We start from the raw sequence: 18,182 nt of genomic DNA, 5'->3' as shown, positions 1-18,182 counted from the left end.
CGCTATGCATCCTGTATGCATGACAAGCAGAGGAGCCGAAACCGAAACTAGGCCCAAACTGAAGCCGGGGCCTAGATTTTAAAACGCGGCCGACGAGCAGGCACCTTCGGCGCGGTTCTCAGAGGAAACCCCCAGAACCGGCCGGAATTTACAGTAACGATAAAACACATACTGTCCCCCTAATAAAAGTACCCGGGACCCCTGAAAAACGTCTCAATACTTAGCTTTGAGACGCAGGGCCAGTCCCTGAGGGGGGGTGAACGCTCCTTCCAGCAGAAACCAGACAGGGCTGTGGATGGAGACCGGTCTCCTGCAAGCAGAGAGGACTGTGACGGCTCCCACTTCAAACCAGAGCCTCGACAGAGGATGTGAAGGAGCGCGGCATGTGAAGGCTCCAGCCTTATAAAGTCAACCTTAACAGCACCGCCGACAGAGTGGGGTGTGAAGGGACATGCCGGGAGTCCAGACTGGACCCGCTTTTCTTCCAAATCTTTAAAATTAAAATAAAAATGAAAAAAATATCAGAGAATGCAAGTGTGTGTGTGACCTCCTGAAACACAAAGCATTGAACTGGTTAGATTGTCATCCAGGGGGTGTATATAGCCCGGAGGGAGGAGCTACACGTTTGAGTGTAGTACTTTGTGTGTCCTCCGGAGGCAGAAGCTATACACCCATGGTTTGGGTCTCCCATAAGGAACGATAAAGAAAAGAACAATGTGAAAAGCTCAATATAACTAAGAAGTGGAAACCGGAACGAAAACCCAGCACGGAGCATCCGGTAAAACAAAAACAAAAGTGGAAGGAGTAAACGACACATCCAATACGGATAACAGAAGAAAGTAAAATCTTCCTCATTTTCCTCTGCAACCGCTTCACTGATGCCTCTGCTCTTTGCCAGTCATTGCACTGGTTGCCTATCCGTTACAGAATCCAATATAAACTTATCACTCTCACTTACAAAGCTCTCCACAGTTCTGCACCACCCTACATCTCCTCCCGCATCTCTGTCTATCACCCCACCCGTGCCCTCCGCTCTGCTAACGACTTAAGACTGACATCCTCAACAATTCGAACCTCCCACTCCCGTCTTCAAGATTTCTCACGAGCTGCGCCTATGCTCTGGAACACACTACCAAGAGCAATCCGATTAATTCCCAATATCCACACCTTTAAGCGGGCCCTAAAAACGCATTTCTTTAGACTAGCCTATCACCTCACTGCCCTGATCTAATCTAGTCCCTTTCTGCCCTTCAAAAAATTTACTTCCAGTTCTCGTCCCCTGTACCTGTATAAATTCTCACCGACGGGTTCATGCAGCTGCTTTTGAATCCCCTTTTAAGTCGATGGCTGGACCATATATGACAAGCTTTTCTCCCCCCCATTCACCTTTTGTGTCTCCCCTATCCCCTCATAGACTGTAGCTTACGAGCAGGGCCCTCACTCCTCCTGGTATCTTAATTTTGTTATTTTGTATTGTCTCATTGTCTGTACATGTCCCCTCTTAATTGTAAAGCACTGCGGAATATGTTGGCGCCATAGAAATAAAACTTATTATTATTATTCTTTATTACATGATAAAATCATCATCGGTATAATGGTCAGTGCTGGATTTTTGCTCCTGTTGTCATTCACGCACCCTCTGGCTTGCCACATCTCCAGCTACTCTGATTTACATGTGGGTGCGCTCGTAAAGGGAAATGTTTTATATAAGAGCCCAGGCCGCTCTGTATAACAAACACTTTTACAATACTAACCTAGGGGGCAGATCGGTTGGATGGGTGTTGCTGCTCTCCAGTCCGGCGCCTCCTCCATCTTCTGTCATCTCCGTCCTCCTGCCCAGCCTCGTGCATGATGCATCCGGCGTTATTCACAGTGAAGGCTCCATTGTGCTCCTACGCAGGGACACTTTGATCTGCCTGGCTGAGGGCAGAGCACAGTACTGTAGTGCGCAGGTGATCTTTGACGTTTTCTCGCATCTGCGCAGTCAAGTACTTTGCCCTCTCAAGGGCAGATCAAAATGCACCTGCACAGGAGCGTAATGGAGGCCTCTCTGTTAATGATGATGGACGTGTCATGCACGGGGCTGGGCAGGAGGACGGAGATCACAGAAGATGGAGGAGACGCCAGACCAGAGAGCAGTGACACCAATTGGACTTATTCACCCCCTGAGTATAATAAGTGTTTTTTATGTTATACAGAGCGGCCTGGGCTCTTATATATAGGATATTAGAATACTGTATAAGAGCTCACTGGTGGTGTCTGCAGCTTATAGGGGCCAAATCTGGTGACAGGTTCCTTTAAACCTTTGCTGGACAACTAAGAAGTGGTTTCTCCAAATTCAACACAAGATTCCACATTTAATGACTACGGTAATCTCAGAATTATTCCATCGCTTCATGACAAACTCTTTGGCTGTTACGACCCGCTGTACACATACTGCAGAGCAGGCACCGGCTTCTGGCGGTCCCTGAGGGACTGTAGTGAACTCTGCGGACAATAAAGAATAATTATTTCAATGAAAGAACTTTCTTACCTGACTCTTTACCAACACCCATCTGGTTGCCGACTGAAGTAATGACGTCTCGGGATGAGAGAGTCTTGAGCGCCAGGTAATCATATCCTCCATATATGAGCCGGTAGCCCTGAACAGCTGAAGAGAACGCAAAAAAGTCAACGTCTCGAATCTTTGTGATTATTTAGGTTAGTTAGGTAATACACTGTACTACTGTTTTAATGCAAGACATCACCTCATCCTCAGGCCTCGCTCACACGAGCGTGTGAATCGGACGAATGCAATGATAGAGAGTCTCACAGTGCCCTCGATCCAATGTTAGTTAATGAGTTGGAGCAGATGGTCATTTTTGTTATCCAGATTCTGGATGAGAAAAAAGTTGCAGCATGCTACGAATGGATGTGCAAGTCACGCGAGGCTCGCCAATGGGTGCAAGGAAAACACACGGACGGTACACACACCATCCATATGCAGTCTTTTTCTACGAAAACATTAGTATTCTATAGCAAAGAACACTGTAAATTATTGTAGAACAAAAGCTGCTGAGAAAAAAAAACACTGCTTTGCATATGAATGTCATATTGACGCTAAGCAAAGAGAGGGGAAGGAGGGGGGGGGATAAATATCTATAATATTGCATGCTCGTATAACACTCATAACATATGGCGCACCAAAATGATTTCACTCGTCCAACTCTCCTGGATGAAAATTGGACCAAGCCTGGGAGGTAGCCCATCACACCCTGCCTTTGCGGGAGCCAATGGAAGACCCGGACCACTGTACGGCTTCCACTTGCCAAAATAACCCATCAGCACTCTGGTTTCATCTGTCAAGCTCCTCAGGTGCAGCTGTATTAAAGGGCCTCTGTCCCCACAGAATAACTGTTCAAACCAAGCACATGCGCTCAGTGTATCATGGCGGGGGAAGCAGCACTTCAATGTTTGACCACACTTTGATGCACAGAGTGCAAGTACATGGTTTGAACAGTCAAACTGTGCTGACAGAGGCCCTTTAACAGCAGCATATAATGGGAGGTTAAACAGATGGGATCGGCAAGAACAATGATCCTAGCAGCAACAGCAGGGGGACTGTGTACATCAGTCGGGGTCCTGCAGATAACTGCACCTTTATAGATGCTGTCCCGTATGATCAGCGTGATAGAGATATATACAGTTAGGTCCAGAAATATTTGGACAGTGACACAATTTTCGCGAGTTGGGCTCTGCATGCCACCACATTGGATTTGAAATGAAACCTCTACAACAGAATTCAAGTGCAGATTGTAACGTTTAATTTGAAGGTTTGAACAAAAATATCTGATAGAAATTGTAGGAATTGTACACATTTCTTTACAAACACTCCACATTTTAGGAGGTCAAAAGTAATTGGACAAATAAACCAAACCCAAACAAAATATTTTTATTTTCAATATTTTGTTGCGAATCCTTTGGAGGCAATCACTGCCTTAAGTCTGGAACCCATGGACATCACCAAACGCTGGGTTTCCTCCTTCTTAATGCTTTGCCAGGCCTTTACAGCCGCAGCCTTCAGGTCTTGCTTGTTTGTGGGTCTTTCCGTCTTAAGTCTGGATTTGAGCAAGTGAAATGCATGCTCAATTGGGTTAAGATCTGGTGATTGACTTGGCCATTGCAGAATTGTCCACTTTTTTGCACTCATGAACTCTTTGGTAGCTTTGGCTGTATGCTTGGGGTCATTGTCCATCTGTACTATGAAGCGCCGTCCGATCAACTTTGCGGCATTTGGCTGAATCTGGTCTGAAAGTATATCCCCGTACACTTCAGAATTCATCCGGCTACTCTTGTCTGCAGTTATGTCATCAATAAACACAAGTGACCCAGTGCCATTGAAAGCCATGCATGCCCATGCCATCACGTTGCCTCCACCATGTTTTACAGAGGATGTGGTGTGCCTTGGATCATGTGCCGTTCCCTTTCTTCTCCAAACTTTTTTCTTCCCATCATTCTGGTACAGGTTGATCTTGGTCTCATCTGTCCATAGAATACTTTTCCAGAACTGAGCTGGCTTCATGAGGTGTTTTTCAGCAAATTTAACTCTGGCCTGTCTATTTTTGGAATTGATGAATGGTTTGCATCTAGATGTGAACCCTTTGTATTTACTTTCATGGAGTCTTCTCTTTACTGTTGACTTAGAGACAGATACACCTACTTCACTGAGAGTGTTCTGGACTTCAGTTGATGTTGTGAACAGGTTCTTCTTCACCAAAGAAAGTATGCGGCGATCATCCACCACTGTTGTCATCCATGGACGCCCAGGCCTTTTTGAGTTCCCAAGCTCACCAGTCAATTCCTTTTTTCTCAGAATGTACCCGACTGTTGATTTTGCTACTCCAAGCATTTCTGCTATCTCTCTGATGGATTTTTTCTTTTTTTTCAGCCTCAGGATGTTCTGCTTCACCTCAATTGAGAGTTCCTTAGACCGCATGTTGTCTGGTCACAGCAACAGCTTCCAAATGCAAAACCACACACCTGTAATCAACCCCAGACCTTTTAACTACTTCATTGATTACAGGTTAACGAGGGAGACGCCTTCAGAGTTAATTGCAACGCTTAGAGTCCCTTGTCCAATTACTTTTGGTCCCTTGAAAAAGAGGAGGCTATGCATTACAGAGCTATGATTCCTAAACCCTTTCTCCGATTTGGATGTGAAAACTCTCATATTGCAGCTGGGAGTGTGCACTTTCAGCCCATATTATATATATAATTGTATTTCTGAACATGTTTTTGTAAACAGCTAAAATAACAAAACTTGTGTCACTGTCCAAATATTTCTGGACCTAACTGTATATATATATATATATATATATATATATATATATATATATATATATATATATATATATATATATATACACACATACATACATACACACATACATACATACATACATACATACATACTAGAAGGTGGCCCGATTCTACGCATCAGGTATTCTAGAATTTACGTATTGTGCAGTTCATGTATGATTTTTGTTATATATATATATATATATATAGATGTTGTTGTGTGTAGTTACCAAGTGTTTGTGTAGGGCGCTGTACATGTTCTGGGTGTGGCGAGGGGTGAGAGCGGTGTTGTGTGTGTGTTGCGTGTGTTGCGTTGTTTGTGGAGCGCTGTGTGTCTGTAGCGTTGTGTGTGTAGGTGTTGCGCGGTTTGTGTGGGTGTGGTGTGTTTTGGGGGGGAGGTATGTTTTGTGCAATGTGTGTGTTGCATGATATGTGCGTATATGTATGGCGCGGTGTTTGTGTGTTGGGTGTTGTGTGTGTGCAGCGTTGTCTGTGTGTGTGGGTGTCTGTGTAGGGCGGTGTTTGTGGTTCCCAGTGTGTGTGTGGTGTGTGTTGTGTGTGTTGGGGGAGGTGTGCACCCCCCATCGTGCTCCATCCGCCATGCTGCGCACTCCCAAACGTGCTCCATCCGCCATGCTGCGCACTCCCAAACGTGCTCCATCCGCCATGCTGCGCACTCCCAAACGTGCTCCATCCGCCATGCTGCGCACTCCCAAACGTGCTCCATCCGCCATGCTGCGCACTCCCAAACGTGCTCCATCCGCCATGCTGCGCACTCCCAAACGTGCTCCATCCGCCATGCTGCGCACTCCCAAACGTGCTCCATCCGCCATGCTGCGCACCCCCCATTGTGCATCATCCCCCATGCTGCACCAGCCTCTCTCCTCCCAGCATCAGCCTCTCTCCTCCCAGCATCAGCCTCTAACCTCCCAGCATCAGCCTCTCTCCTCCCAGCATCAGCCTCTCTCCTCCCAGCATCAGCCTCTCTCCTCCCAGCATCAGCCTCTCTCCTCCCAGCATCAGCCTCTCTCCTCCCAGCATCAGCCTCTCTCCTCCCAGCATCAGCCTCTCTCCTCCCAGCATCAGCCTCTCTGTCCCGAGCATCAGCCTCTCTCCTCCCAGCCTCAGCCTCCCCCAGCATCAGCCTCCCTCTCCCAGCCTTCCCCAGGATCAGCCTCTCTCCTCCCAGCCTCCGTCCTCCCAGCCTTCCCCAGCATCAGCTCTCCTGTCCCAGCCTCCCTCAGCATCAGCCTTCCCCAGCATCAGCCTCTCTTCTCCCAGCCTCAGCCTCTCTCCTTCCAGCCTCCCCCAGCATCAGCCTCTCTCCGTCCAGCCTCCCTCAGCATCAGCTTCCCTTTCCCAGCCTTCCCCAGGATCAGCCTCTCTCCTCCCAGCCTCCTTCCTCCCAGCCTCCCCCTCCCAGCCTCCCTCAGCATCAGCCTTCCCCTCCCAGTCTCCCCCAGCATCAGCCTCCCCAAGCATCAGCCTCCCCCTCCCAGCCTCCCCCAGCATCAGCCTCTCTCCTCCCAGCATCAGCCTCTCTCCTCCCAGCATCAGCCTCTCTCCTCCCAGCATCAGCCTCTCTCCTCCCAGCATCAGCCTCTCCTCTCTGTCCCCAGCATCAGCCTCTCTCCTCCCAGCATCAGCCTCCCCCAGCATCAGCCTCTCTTCTTCCAGCCTCCCCCAGCATCAGCCTCTCTCCTTCCAGCCTCCCCCAGCATCAGCCTCCCTCTCCCAGCCTTCCCCAGGATCAGCCTCTCTCCTCCCAGCCTCCGTCCTCCCAGCCTTCCCCAGCATCAGCTTTCCCCTCCCAGCCTCCCTCAGCATCAGCCTTCCCCAGCATCAGCTTTCCCCTCCCAGCCTCCCTCAGCATCAGCCTTCCCCAGCATCAGCCTCTCTCCTTCCAGCCTCCCGCAGCATCAGCCTCTCTCCTTCCAGCCTCCCTCAGCATCAGCCTCCCCTTCCCAGCCTTCCCCAGGATCAGCCTCTCTCCTCCCAGCCTCCTTCCTCCCAGCCTACCCCTCCCAGCCTCCTTCAGCATCAGCCTTCCCCAGCATCAGCCTCCCCCTCGATCAGCCTCTCTGCTCCCAGCCTCCTCCAGCACGCCGTGCTCCTCTGCCGACACTCACACACACCCGATCGCATACACTCACACACACCCGATCGCATACACTCACACACACCCGATCGCATACACTCACACACACCCGATCGCATACACTCACACACACCCGATCGCATACACTCACACACACACAGACACTGACGATATCGCACATACGCGCTGACATTCACAACATCCGGAGATACCACATGCTTCTGGCCATGTGATCCTCCGTCAGGTCCTGGAAGGTCACAACAGCACAGCATCGAGGCCGAGAAGCAAGGGATATCGCCGGATACTGTGAGTGTGTGGATGCGATGTGATGTGTATGTGAGGTGTGTGTGAGGTGTGTGTGAGAGTGAGTGTGATCTGATGTGTGTGTATGCGTGTGTGTGTGCGTGTGGATCTTCCGCCACTGCAGGACCTTGATGCGCTTGTAACCATGCTAGCATGGTTACTAACGTATCCACACCACTCCCGTGCGAGCGAGGGACGGGGGGGGGGGGGGGGTGTGTGTGTGTGTGTTGTACAGTACTCACCTCCGTGACAGCCGTGTCAGTTCGGGGAATGCGTGGGGGTGGGGGAGGGGGGGGGGGTGTACAGTACTCACCTCCGTGACAGCCGTGTCAGTTCGGGGAATGCGCGGGGGGGAGGGGGGCGGGACCAGAGCTAGCGTGCCTTGCGTGAGGGGGGCGGGGCGTGGCGTGGCCGAATTGCCAATGCCTGCAGGGTGCCGGGGCGAGAGGCCAATCTGTGGGGGGGGCGGAGCCTGGGCGAGCGGCTGGCCAATCCGTGTGGGGGCGCAGCCTGGGCGAGCGGCCAATCTGTGTGGGGGTCGGGGCCATGGCGAGCCCAGCGGCCAATCAGCTTTGTGTCACCGTAAGGACACAATTTTGGAGCATGACAGACAGACAGACAGACAGACACAGACAGACAGACAGACACAGACAGACAGACACAGACAGACAGACAGACACAGACAGACAGACAGACACAGACAGACAGACACAGACAGACAGACAGACACAGACAGACAGACAGACACAGACAGACAGACACAGACAGACAGACACAGACAGACACAGACAGACACAGACAGACACAGACAGACACAGACAGACACAGACAGACACAGACAGACACAGACAGACACAGACAGACACAGACAGACACAGACAGACACAGACAGACACAGACAGACACAGACAGACAGACACAGACAGACAGACACAGACAGACACAGACAGACAGACACAGACAGACAGACACAGACAGACACAGACAGACAGACACAGACAGACAGACACAGACAGACACAGACAGACACAGACAGACACAGACAGACACAGACAGACACAGACAGACACAGACAGACAGACACAGACAGACACAGACAGACAGACACAGACAGACACAGACAGACACAGACAGACACAGACAGACACAGACAGACACAGACAGACACAGACAGACACAGACAGACACAGACAGACACAGACAGACACAGACAGACACAGACAGACACAGACAGACACAGACAGACACAGACAGACACAGACAGACACAGACAGACACAGACAGACAGACACAGACAGACACAGACAGACAGACACAGACAGACACAGACAGACACAGACAGACACAGACAGACACAGACAGACACAGACAGACACAGACAGACACAGACAGACACAGACAGACACAGACAGACACAGACAGACACAGACAGACACAGACAGACACAGACAGACACAGACAGACACAGACAGACACAGACAGACACAGACAGACACAGACAGACACAGACAGACACAGACAGACACAGACAGACACAGACAGACACAGACAGACACAGACAGACACAGACAGACACAGACAGACACAGACAGACACAGACAGACACAGACAGACACAGACAGACACAGACAGACACAGACAGACACAGACAGACACAGACAGACACAGACAGACACAGACAGACACAGACAGACACAGACAGACACAGACAGAATAAGGCAATTATATATAGATATATATAATATCTATCCATCACCCTGTCCTGGGCTTTCCGCTTCACAGTATTGAATTTGAACTGGCGGCATGGTGGTCCCGCTCTGCTGACTTGAGTGCTCATACATGCAGCTAGGAGCATGGCAGAAGCGCCGGGTAATTAAAATGAGTGGACCCAGGGATGCGGCCAGTATCAGAGCTCTTTACAGTAGCACGTGCCCCATACCTAGGCAACTAGCCACTTGCAGACTGCAGGGTGACTGGTAACTTGGGTAGAAAGAAGAAAACAATACAACTAAAAATCTCCATGTTCTTCAAATAGAGAGGATTTTTATTGTATTAAACAGTTTTAACCATTAATATTAACCATTGAGGAGCTCAAGAAAACCCCATTAAAATGAGTTTGGATCTAATCAGGTTTATTTTGGGGGGAAAAAAAAAGAAGATGGTTCTAGCTCTAAATGTAAGAAGTGTAATACTGGCCGCACAGGGCAGGCGTCACCCCCACAGGGCAGGCGTCACCCCCACAGGGCAGGCGTCACCCCCACAGGGCAGGCGTCACCCCCACAGGGCAGGTGTGCGTGTTTATTTTCCCACAGTATTTATTTTCCAATGTGAAGACTGGTCCCAGACACGGGGAACTTGTAATTGAAAACCTTATATTCATTCAGAGCTTACAGTGATCTGTGCAGAGTTACATCAATGGTTTACACTGGAAACACATGGAAAAAGATAATCCTGTTACTCACTCTTTGTCCGCTCGTATGCGATCAGTTTATGCTTTACCAGCTCCCGCAGGATCTTGTTGCAGCCGCCATGTTTCAGGCTGGCTATTGAGGCAATTAAACTGGCAGGCACGATCTCATGGTTCTTCATGCCCATTTCAACCTAAAAGATAAAATAATAATGTGTATTAAACAAAATAAAGCAGTCATACACGAGAGGCCTGAATGCTTTCTGTAGTGTAAATACAGCCAGGTCATCATATTCCATCAACATTTTGTGGTTACTAACAATTAAAACTCCCATAGCGTGTAACAATCTGGGGGCACGTTTAGTGCTGTTCTATCAGGACGCCATAACTTTTTTGCTACATTTCTCCGAACAGAGCAGGGTTTTTTTCAGCATCCAAAACTGTAACGCGTTTATTAACTTATAGTTACTCTCTCAGATTTCAATTCTTTTTAGAAATCAAAAGAAAACGCAAAACAGAGGTATCTGTCTTTTGCGGTGAGGACGTAGGCGCAGTCTGCGGACTGACGTGAAGTGCACACAGTGTGGAGCCTACAGGGAGGGCATGATGTCTTCAGGCCTTTATGGAGCTCATGATGGGCCTGAAGGAGTCTCGGGAGAGCAGGTGTGAATCCTGACCTCAGCTGATACGGGTAGTGTCTTGCACACCCCGTGGGTCCTGACCTCCAGTGACACGGGCCATCCCTTGCTCACCCGGTGGGTCCTGGCTTCCAGTGATATGGGCCGTCCCTTGCTTACCCCGTGGGTCCTGACCTCCGGTGATACGAGTCGTCCCTTGCACACCTTGTGGGTCCGGACCTCTGGTGATACAGGCCGTCCCTTGTACACCCTGTGGGTCCTGGCCTCCACTGATACAGGCAGTCCCTTGCTCACCCCGTGGGTCCTGGCCTCCGCTGATACGGGCCGTCCCCTGTACACCCTGTGGGTCCTGACCTCCAGTGATACGGGACATCCCTTCCTCACCCTGTGGGTCCTGGCCTCCAGTGATACGGGACATCCAGTAGCGTAGCTAGCGGAGGGGCAGAGGGTGCGGCCGCCCTGGGCCCCGTGCTCAGAGGGGGCCCACCTGGAGCTGCGATACCACTAACTATATCAGCGTGCACAGCGTGCGCCGATATAGTTAACCTCTGCGGCAGGGCCGCAATCAGGGCATAACTAGTGGAACTCCTGTAGCACTAGCGGGCCCGGTGAGCAGCAGGCAGGAGGGGGGGGGCCCAGACACGCTGACAGGCCCCTCCCCTTTCATTCCTCTGCTCCCCGGGCCCCAGCGCAGGGGGCGTTAACAGTACACTTCGCAGGGCGGGCTGATCGTGCAGTGAGCAGGAGGGGGGCCTGGACACGCTGACAGCCCGGGCCCCTCCCCTTTCATTTTTCTGCTCCCCGGGCCCCATGGGAAGGGGATGGGGACGTGACGTTCCACTGACAGCACCTGCAGTCGCACAGGGGCCCCAAGCGGGAGCGGGCCACTAGAGCCTGAAAACGTACTGGGTACATCATAGCTCCCTGGTACTTAAGGACTCATGACGTACCCAGTACGTCATGGCGAGATGGTGGCCCCGGTGGCTGCGAACGCTGCAAATACCTTAGATTCGGGGATGAGGGGCCCGCTGCCTGACCTCAGGAGGCTGTGATTGGCTGAGCAGCGTTCGTCAGCCAATCACAGCCACTGTAATGTTCCAACCATTGAAAATGGCTGAAACATTGAAATCCAGCCATATCAGTGCAGCTGTAGCACCGATCATTGGCTGGAGCTGGGTGACCTCAGCTGCACCCGCCCCCAGCTCTGATTGGAGAGATCGGCCTTGTGACCGATCTCTCCAATCACTCTGGATCTGGGGCCGGTGACCACTCCCCTCAGCTTCACTCCGGCGTCTGTGGAAGGTGAGGCGAGCTGCTGACCCATTACTACAGGATGGGGACATAGTGTGCACATTACTATCGGATGGGGATAAGGCTGGGGACATTACTATAGGATTGGGACATTACAAGGATGGGCACATTACTATTGGATGGGGACATTACTATAGGATAGGGACTAGGATGGGCACATGACTATAGAATGGGGACAAGGCTGGGGACATTACTATAGGATGGGGACTAGGATGGGCACATTGGATAGGGACATTACAAGGGGACAAGGATGGGAAACATTACTATAGAATAGGGATAATGCTGGGACATTACTATAGGGTGGGAACAAGGTTGGCACATTACTATAGAATGGGGACAGTACTATAGGATGGGGACATTGCTACAAGGGGACAAGGATGGACACATTACTATATATTGGGGACATTACTATAGGATGGGGAACATTACTTTGGTATGGGGCACAATACTACAAGGGGACAAGGATGGGCACATTACTGTGGGATGGGGACAAGGATGGGCACATTACTGTGGGATGGAGCACAGTACTACAAGGGGACAAGGATGTGCACGTTACAACAATATGGGGAACATTACTAAAAGATGTTGGTCAAAATTTCTATATAGTGCTAATTGTAAGACTATTAGTTACAAGAAAGGAATAAAATAAAAAAAAATGTTTATATTTAAACAAAGAATGTGCACGTTTGCTATAATGAACAAGTGAAAATGCTTAAAATCAGTGATCCCAAGGTGTGTAAGAAAAAATAAAATAAAATATATATGGTACCAATAAAAATGTCACTTTGTCCTGCAAAGAATGCGGCCGACCAAATTATTTTTTTTCCACTGTGCAGCCCATACATCCAGCAGAGTTTGAGACCCCTGATCTAGACCCTGGTGCACCCATCTAGGCTTGCAGAAGATCGATCTTCCTACAGAGCGTTCATCAAGTCGTCATGGAGCGATCCGAGGAGAACTCCTTCAGGGTGTGGTATATTGTTGGGTGAGTGCGGTTCTCCAGGAGTGGCCATCTGTGGGGAGTGGAGAAAAACCTGCTCCATCTTGTTTATGTTCCCTGTGTCTGCACCGGTCTATAAACTAGAGGAACTTCGGCCGGGGTCACTGCTCCTCCACATCAGAGACAAATAAGATAGCTCTGTCCATCTCCAACCTCCATTGACATTAGCTTGGGCACCAGTGTGCCGCACTGTCCTTACTGTCAGATTGATGATCACTTTTGCAATTTACTGCTGCCGAGTATTGCTGGAGCCTGGCCGGCTTTGGAGCAATGCTTAAAAGCAGGAAAGCAGCGGTGGTCGGTCACCTAGGCAACGAGCTGTAAACAACAGAAAAGTGTTAATATGACAAAAACGGCTGCAAATATTAACAAGCAGTAAATTGCAAAAGTGCTTGTTTTTCCAAGCTTTAACCAGTAAAATATCCATTTATGAAAATGGGAATAACCCTTTAATGAATAATGCACCATGTTTTATTACACGCCTGCCAACTCCAGGATTATTCCTCTGCACTTCTGTTACTCACATACCTTTAATTGCTTCCTATTAAACCTCATTTTTTAGGTGATTTGGGCAAAGTAAACTGTTCCATGAGCCATTTAATGATCACCTTTGCTTTATGGCAAGGTGCTCCATCATGCTGGAAAAGGCATTGTTGGGCGCCAAACTGCTCTTGGACAGTTGGGAGAAGTTGCTCTTAGAGGACATTCTGGTACCATTCTTTATTCATGGCTGTGTTTTTAGGCAAGACTGTGAGTGAGCCGATTCCCTTGGCTGAGAAGCAACCCCACACATGAATCGTTTCAGGATGCTTAACAGTTGGCATGAGACAAGACTGGTGGTAGCGCTCACCTCTTCTTCTCCTAATAAGCTGTTTTCCAGATATCCCAAACAATCGAAAAGGGGATTCATCTGAGAATGACTTTACTCCAGTCCTCAGCAGTCCACTCTCTGTACCTTTTGCAGAATATCAGTCGGTCCCTGATGTTTTTTCTGGAGAGAAGTGGCTTCTTTGCTGCCCTCCTTGAAACCAGGCCTTGCTCAAGCAGTCTCCGCCTCACAGTGCGTGCAGAAGCACTCACACCAGCCTGCTGCCATTGTTGAGCTAGCTCGCCACTGCTGGTAGTCTGATCCTGCAGCTGAAACAGTTTTAAGATACGGTCCTGGCGTTTGCTGGTCCTTCTTGGGCGCCCTGGAGCCTTTTTGGCAACAATGGAAGCTCTCTCCTTGAAGTTCTTGATGATGCGATAGATTGTTGACTGAGGTGAAATCTTTGTAGCTGCGATACTCTTCTCTGTTAGGCCATTTTTGTGCAGAGCAATGATGGCTGCACGTGTTTCTTTAGAGATAACCATGGTTAACTGAAGAGAAACAATGATACCAAGCACCAGCCTCCTTTTAAAGTGTCCAGTGGTGTAATTCTTACTTAATCATGACTGATTGATCGCCAGCCCTGTCCTCATCAACACCCACACCTGTGTTAATGGAACAATCACTAAAACAATGTTAGCTGCTCCTTTTAAGGCAGGAATTCAATGCTGTTGAAATGTGTTTTGGGGGTTAAAGTTCATTTTCTTAGCAAATATTGACTTTGCAAGTAATTGCTGTTAAGCTGATCACTCTTTATGACATTCTGGAGTATATGCAAATTGCCATTAGAAAAATGTAAGCAGTAGACTTTGTAAAAATTAATATTTGTAGCATTCTCAAAACTTTTGGCCATGACTGTATAATGTCCCACCCTCCCTGCATATTTAAGCTTGCACTCTTTAGTGCAAACGCTATCTTACTAAAGGGCAAATGTACTAGCAAAAAATACCACTCAGTCATTAGCAAGAAAAGATCCCAAACAGCAAAGCAAATATAAAGGTGACCCAAAGATCCCATCCATAGTTTCTCTAGGTGATCTAAAGATGGATGAAACACAGAGGGGATGATCGCTCAGTATTAATATTGGCAGATAGTATAAAACCTACAAAAATACATTTCTATAATGACAATATAGATCATGTAACGGTCCCTTGTGTATATCTGAAAAAAACAAAAGAGATTTCCCCAAAAGATCCCAAGTGTAAGGACTATCAGTAATGTTCAGGAAAAACAAAAAATAGGACCAGTATAATAAAATTATAATTTTATTGGCATCTTATTAAATAAGGCAATCAATAAATGGGAGAAAATCCCACATCGAACAGTGGTAATTGCTCAGTGCACCCCTTCCCCCTCTTCTTGTGTCCCCACTGACATCACTAGTCTTATGGGCAAAGTTAACTGTTTCTTATATAATACACTTTGTAGTTATACTATTTATACTCATATGTGCCTTATTGGAGACACTTCATTTTTTGGTAGTGTTCATTTTCCCTTACTATCATGAGATGACCAACACCAGTTCTCTTATTTTCCATTAACAGCGCTCAATGTGTGATTTTTCTCCCATTTGTTTATATATATATATATATATATATATATATATATATATATATATATATATATATATATATATATATATATATATATATATATATATATATATATATATATATATATATATATATTTATTATATATATTAGTACTGACCAAAAGTCTGGACACAGCTTCTCATCTCTAGAGCAACTATTAAGAGGAGACTTTGTGCAGCAGGCCTTCATGATAAAATAGCTGCTAGGAAACCACTGCTGAGGACAGGCAACAAGCAGAAGAGACTTGTTTGGGCTAAAGAACACAAGGAATGGACATTAGACCAGTGGAAATTTGTGCTTTGGTCTCATGAGTCCAAATTTGAGATCTTTGGATCCAACCACCGTGTCTTTGTAGAAAAGGTGAACGGATGGACTGTACATGGCTGGTTCCCACCGTACAGCATGGAGGAGGAGGTGTGACGGTGTAGGGGTGCTTTGCTGGTGACACTGTTGGGGATTTATTCAATATTGAAAGCATACAGAACCAGCATGCCTACCACAGCATCTTGCAGCGGTGTGCTATTCCATCCCGTTTGCGTTTAGTTGGACCATCATTTATTTTTTAACAGGACAATTACCCCAAACACACCTCCAGGCTGTGTAAGGGCTATTTAACTAAGAAGGAAAGTGATGGGGTGCTACACCAGATGACCTGGTCTCCACAGTCACCAGACCTTAACCCAATCGAGATGGTTTGGGGTAAGCTGGACCACAGAGTGAAGGCAAAAGGGCCAACAAGTGCTAAGCATCTCTGGAACTCCCTCAAGACTGTTGTAAAACCATTTCCGGTGACTACCTCTTGAAGCTCATCAAGAGAATGCCAAGAGTGTGCAAAGCATTAATCAAAGCAAAAGGTGGCTACTTTGAAGAACCTAGAATATGAGATATTTTCAGTTGTTTCACACTTTTTTGTTAAGTATTTCATTCCACATGTTTTAATTCATAGTTTTGATGCCTTCCATGTGAATCTACAATTTTCAGAGTCATGAAAATAAAGAAAACACATTGAATGAGAAGGTGTGTCCAAACTTTTGGTCTGTACTATATTATATATATATACACACACACATACATACATATATATACATGCTGTATAAACATACATATATATTTATTTTTTTTGTCAACCAGGCACCGCAGCAGAGAGACGAGAGGCACACGACCAAGCACCACAGCAGAGGGGCCAAGGACACATTACCAGGTGCTGCAGCAAAAAGGAGAGGGGACCATTGTCAGGTGCTCCAGCATAGGGGGCTTGATGCCACGCGCAGTAGCAGAGGCGTGCCCTATGCCAGGGACCAGATCAAAAGGGTACCCTTCGCCAGTTGTAGGGGTAGCAGGGCAGAAGTGATGTGCTGCAGCATGGGCTGAGGAGTGATGTGCTGCAGCATGGGCTGAGGAGTGATGTGCTGCAGCATGGGCTGAGGAGTGATGTGCTGCAGCATGGGCTGAGGAGTGATGTGCTGCAGCATGGGCTGAGGAGTGATGTGCTGCAGCATGGGCTGAGGAGTGATGTGCTGCAGCATGGGCTGAGGAGTGATGTGCTGCAGCATGGGCTGAGGAGTGATGTGCTGCAGCATGGGCTGAGGAGTGATGTGCTGCAGCATGGGCTGAGGAGTGATGTGCTGCAGCATGGGCTGAGGAGTGATGTGCTGCAGCATGGGCTGAGGAGTGATGTGCTGCAGCATGGGCTGAGGAGTGATGTGCTGCAGCATGGGCTGAGGAGTGATGTGCTGCAGCATGGGCTGAGGAGTGATGTGCTGCAGCATGGGCTGAGGAGTGATGTGCTGCAGCATGGGCTGAGGAGTGATGTGCTGCAGCATGGGCTGAGGAGTGATGTTCTGCAGGATGGCCTGAGGAGTGATGTACTGCAGGATGGCCTGAGGAAAGATGTACTGCAGGGTGGCCTGAGGAGTGATGTAAGGCATTATAGGGCTGAGGAGTGATGTACTGCAGGACGGGCTGAGGAGTGATGTACTGCAGTAAGTGGAGCAGAACCAAAATCATCAAATGGAAGGTTGTTGTGAGCCCCCGCACCCTGTCACCTGCAATCCCTATAATAAGGTTTATTGGAGTCTCTTATATATTTAATATACATAGTTTTCGCCATCACATCTCCAGGGCTCTCTTGGATTTCTAAAAATTCTGAATTTTTATTTAGTTTAATATCTGTCACTCAGTTTCCCCAGAATCCTCGGTGGCCGATCTGCGGCTCCAGAGCTGTGAATTGGGGGCGGCCATCGATCGCACATTTGCCTTTTATAGAACTAAGTCCTCTGCTTTGTAACTAAACGTGAAAACTGAGACATCTGTGCGCCGCTGTTTTCAGATGATGATGATGGCCGGGATCAGAATGGAACGTTCATGTCTGTTCTCACTGTGGTGACATCATAGGTTTATGACATCATGGAATATGCAAATTATAGCCGACCACACCGATGACTACATAAAGGGGCGACACTCACTTGCCTATGTCATCACTTTGTGATGTCACAGTGATCAAAGGGTCTAAAAATCCGCTCCTGAGAGCCTAACAGCCATTATACTTCATAAAGCAACAGGACGATGGACCGATCTACGCAAGCAAGAAAGAAGAAAGAGGAGCCCTTGGAAAAGAAACCGTGGAG

At 48.3% G+C, this 18,182-nt stretch overlaps 1 protein-coding gene across 1 annotated transcript in view; it reads right to left on the bottom strand.

Annotated features, from left to right (window-relative positions):
- Nucleotides 1-18,182, bottom strand: part of RIOK2 (RIO kinase 2) — a 119,303-nt gene that overhangs the window by 94,245 nt on the left and 6,876 nt on the right. The window contains exons 2-3 of the mRNA XM_075325067.1: nt 10,201-10,339; nt 2,534-2,650 (exon numbers count right to left, since the gene is read on the bottom strand). Coding sequence (XP_075181182.1) covers nt 2,534-2,650; nt 10,201-10,339 — 256 coding nt within the window. The remainder of the gene's footprint in view (nt 1-2,533; nt 2,651-10,200; nt 10,340-18,182) is intronic.

The sequence above is a fragment of the Anomaloglossus baeobatrachus genome, chromosome 1 (assembly GCF_048569485.1).
Source record: "Anomaloglossus baeobatrachus isolate aAnoBae1 chromosome 1, aAnoBae1.hap1, whole genome shotgun sequence".
Lineage (NCBI taxonomy): Eukaryota > Metazoa > Chordata > Amphibia > Anura > Aromobatidae > Anomaloglossus > Anomaloglossus baeobatrachus.
Note: the sequence above shows the minus strand (reverse complement) of the source record. Positions and strands in the feature narration are given on the sequence as shown.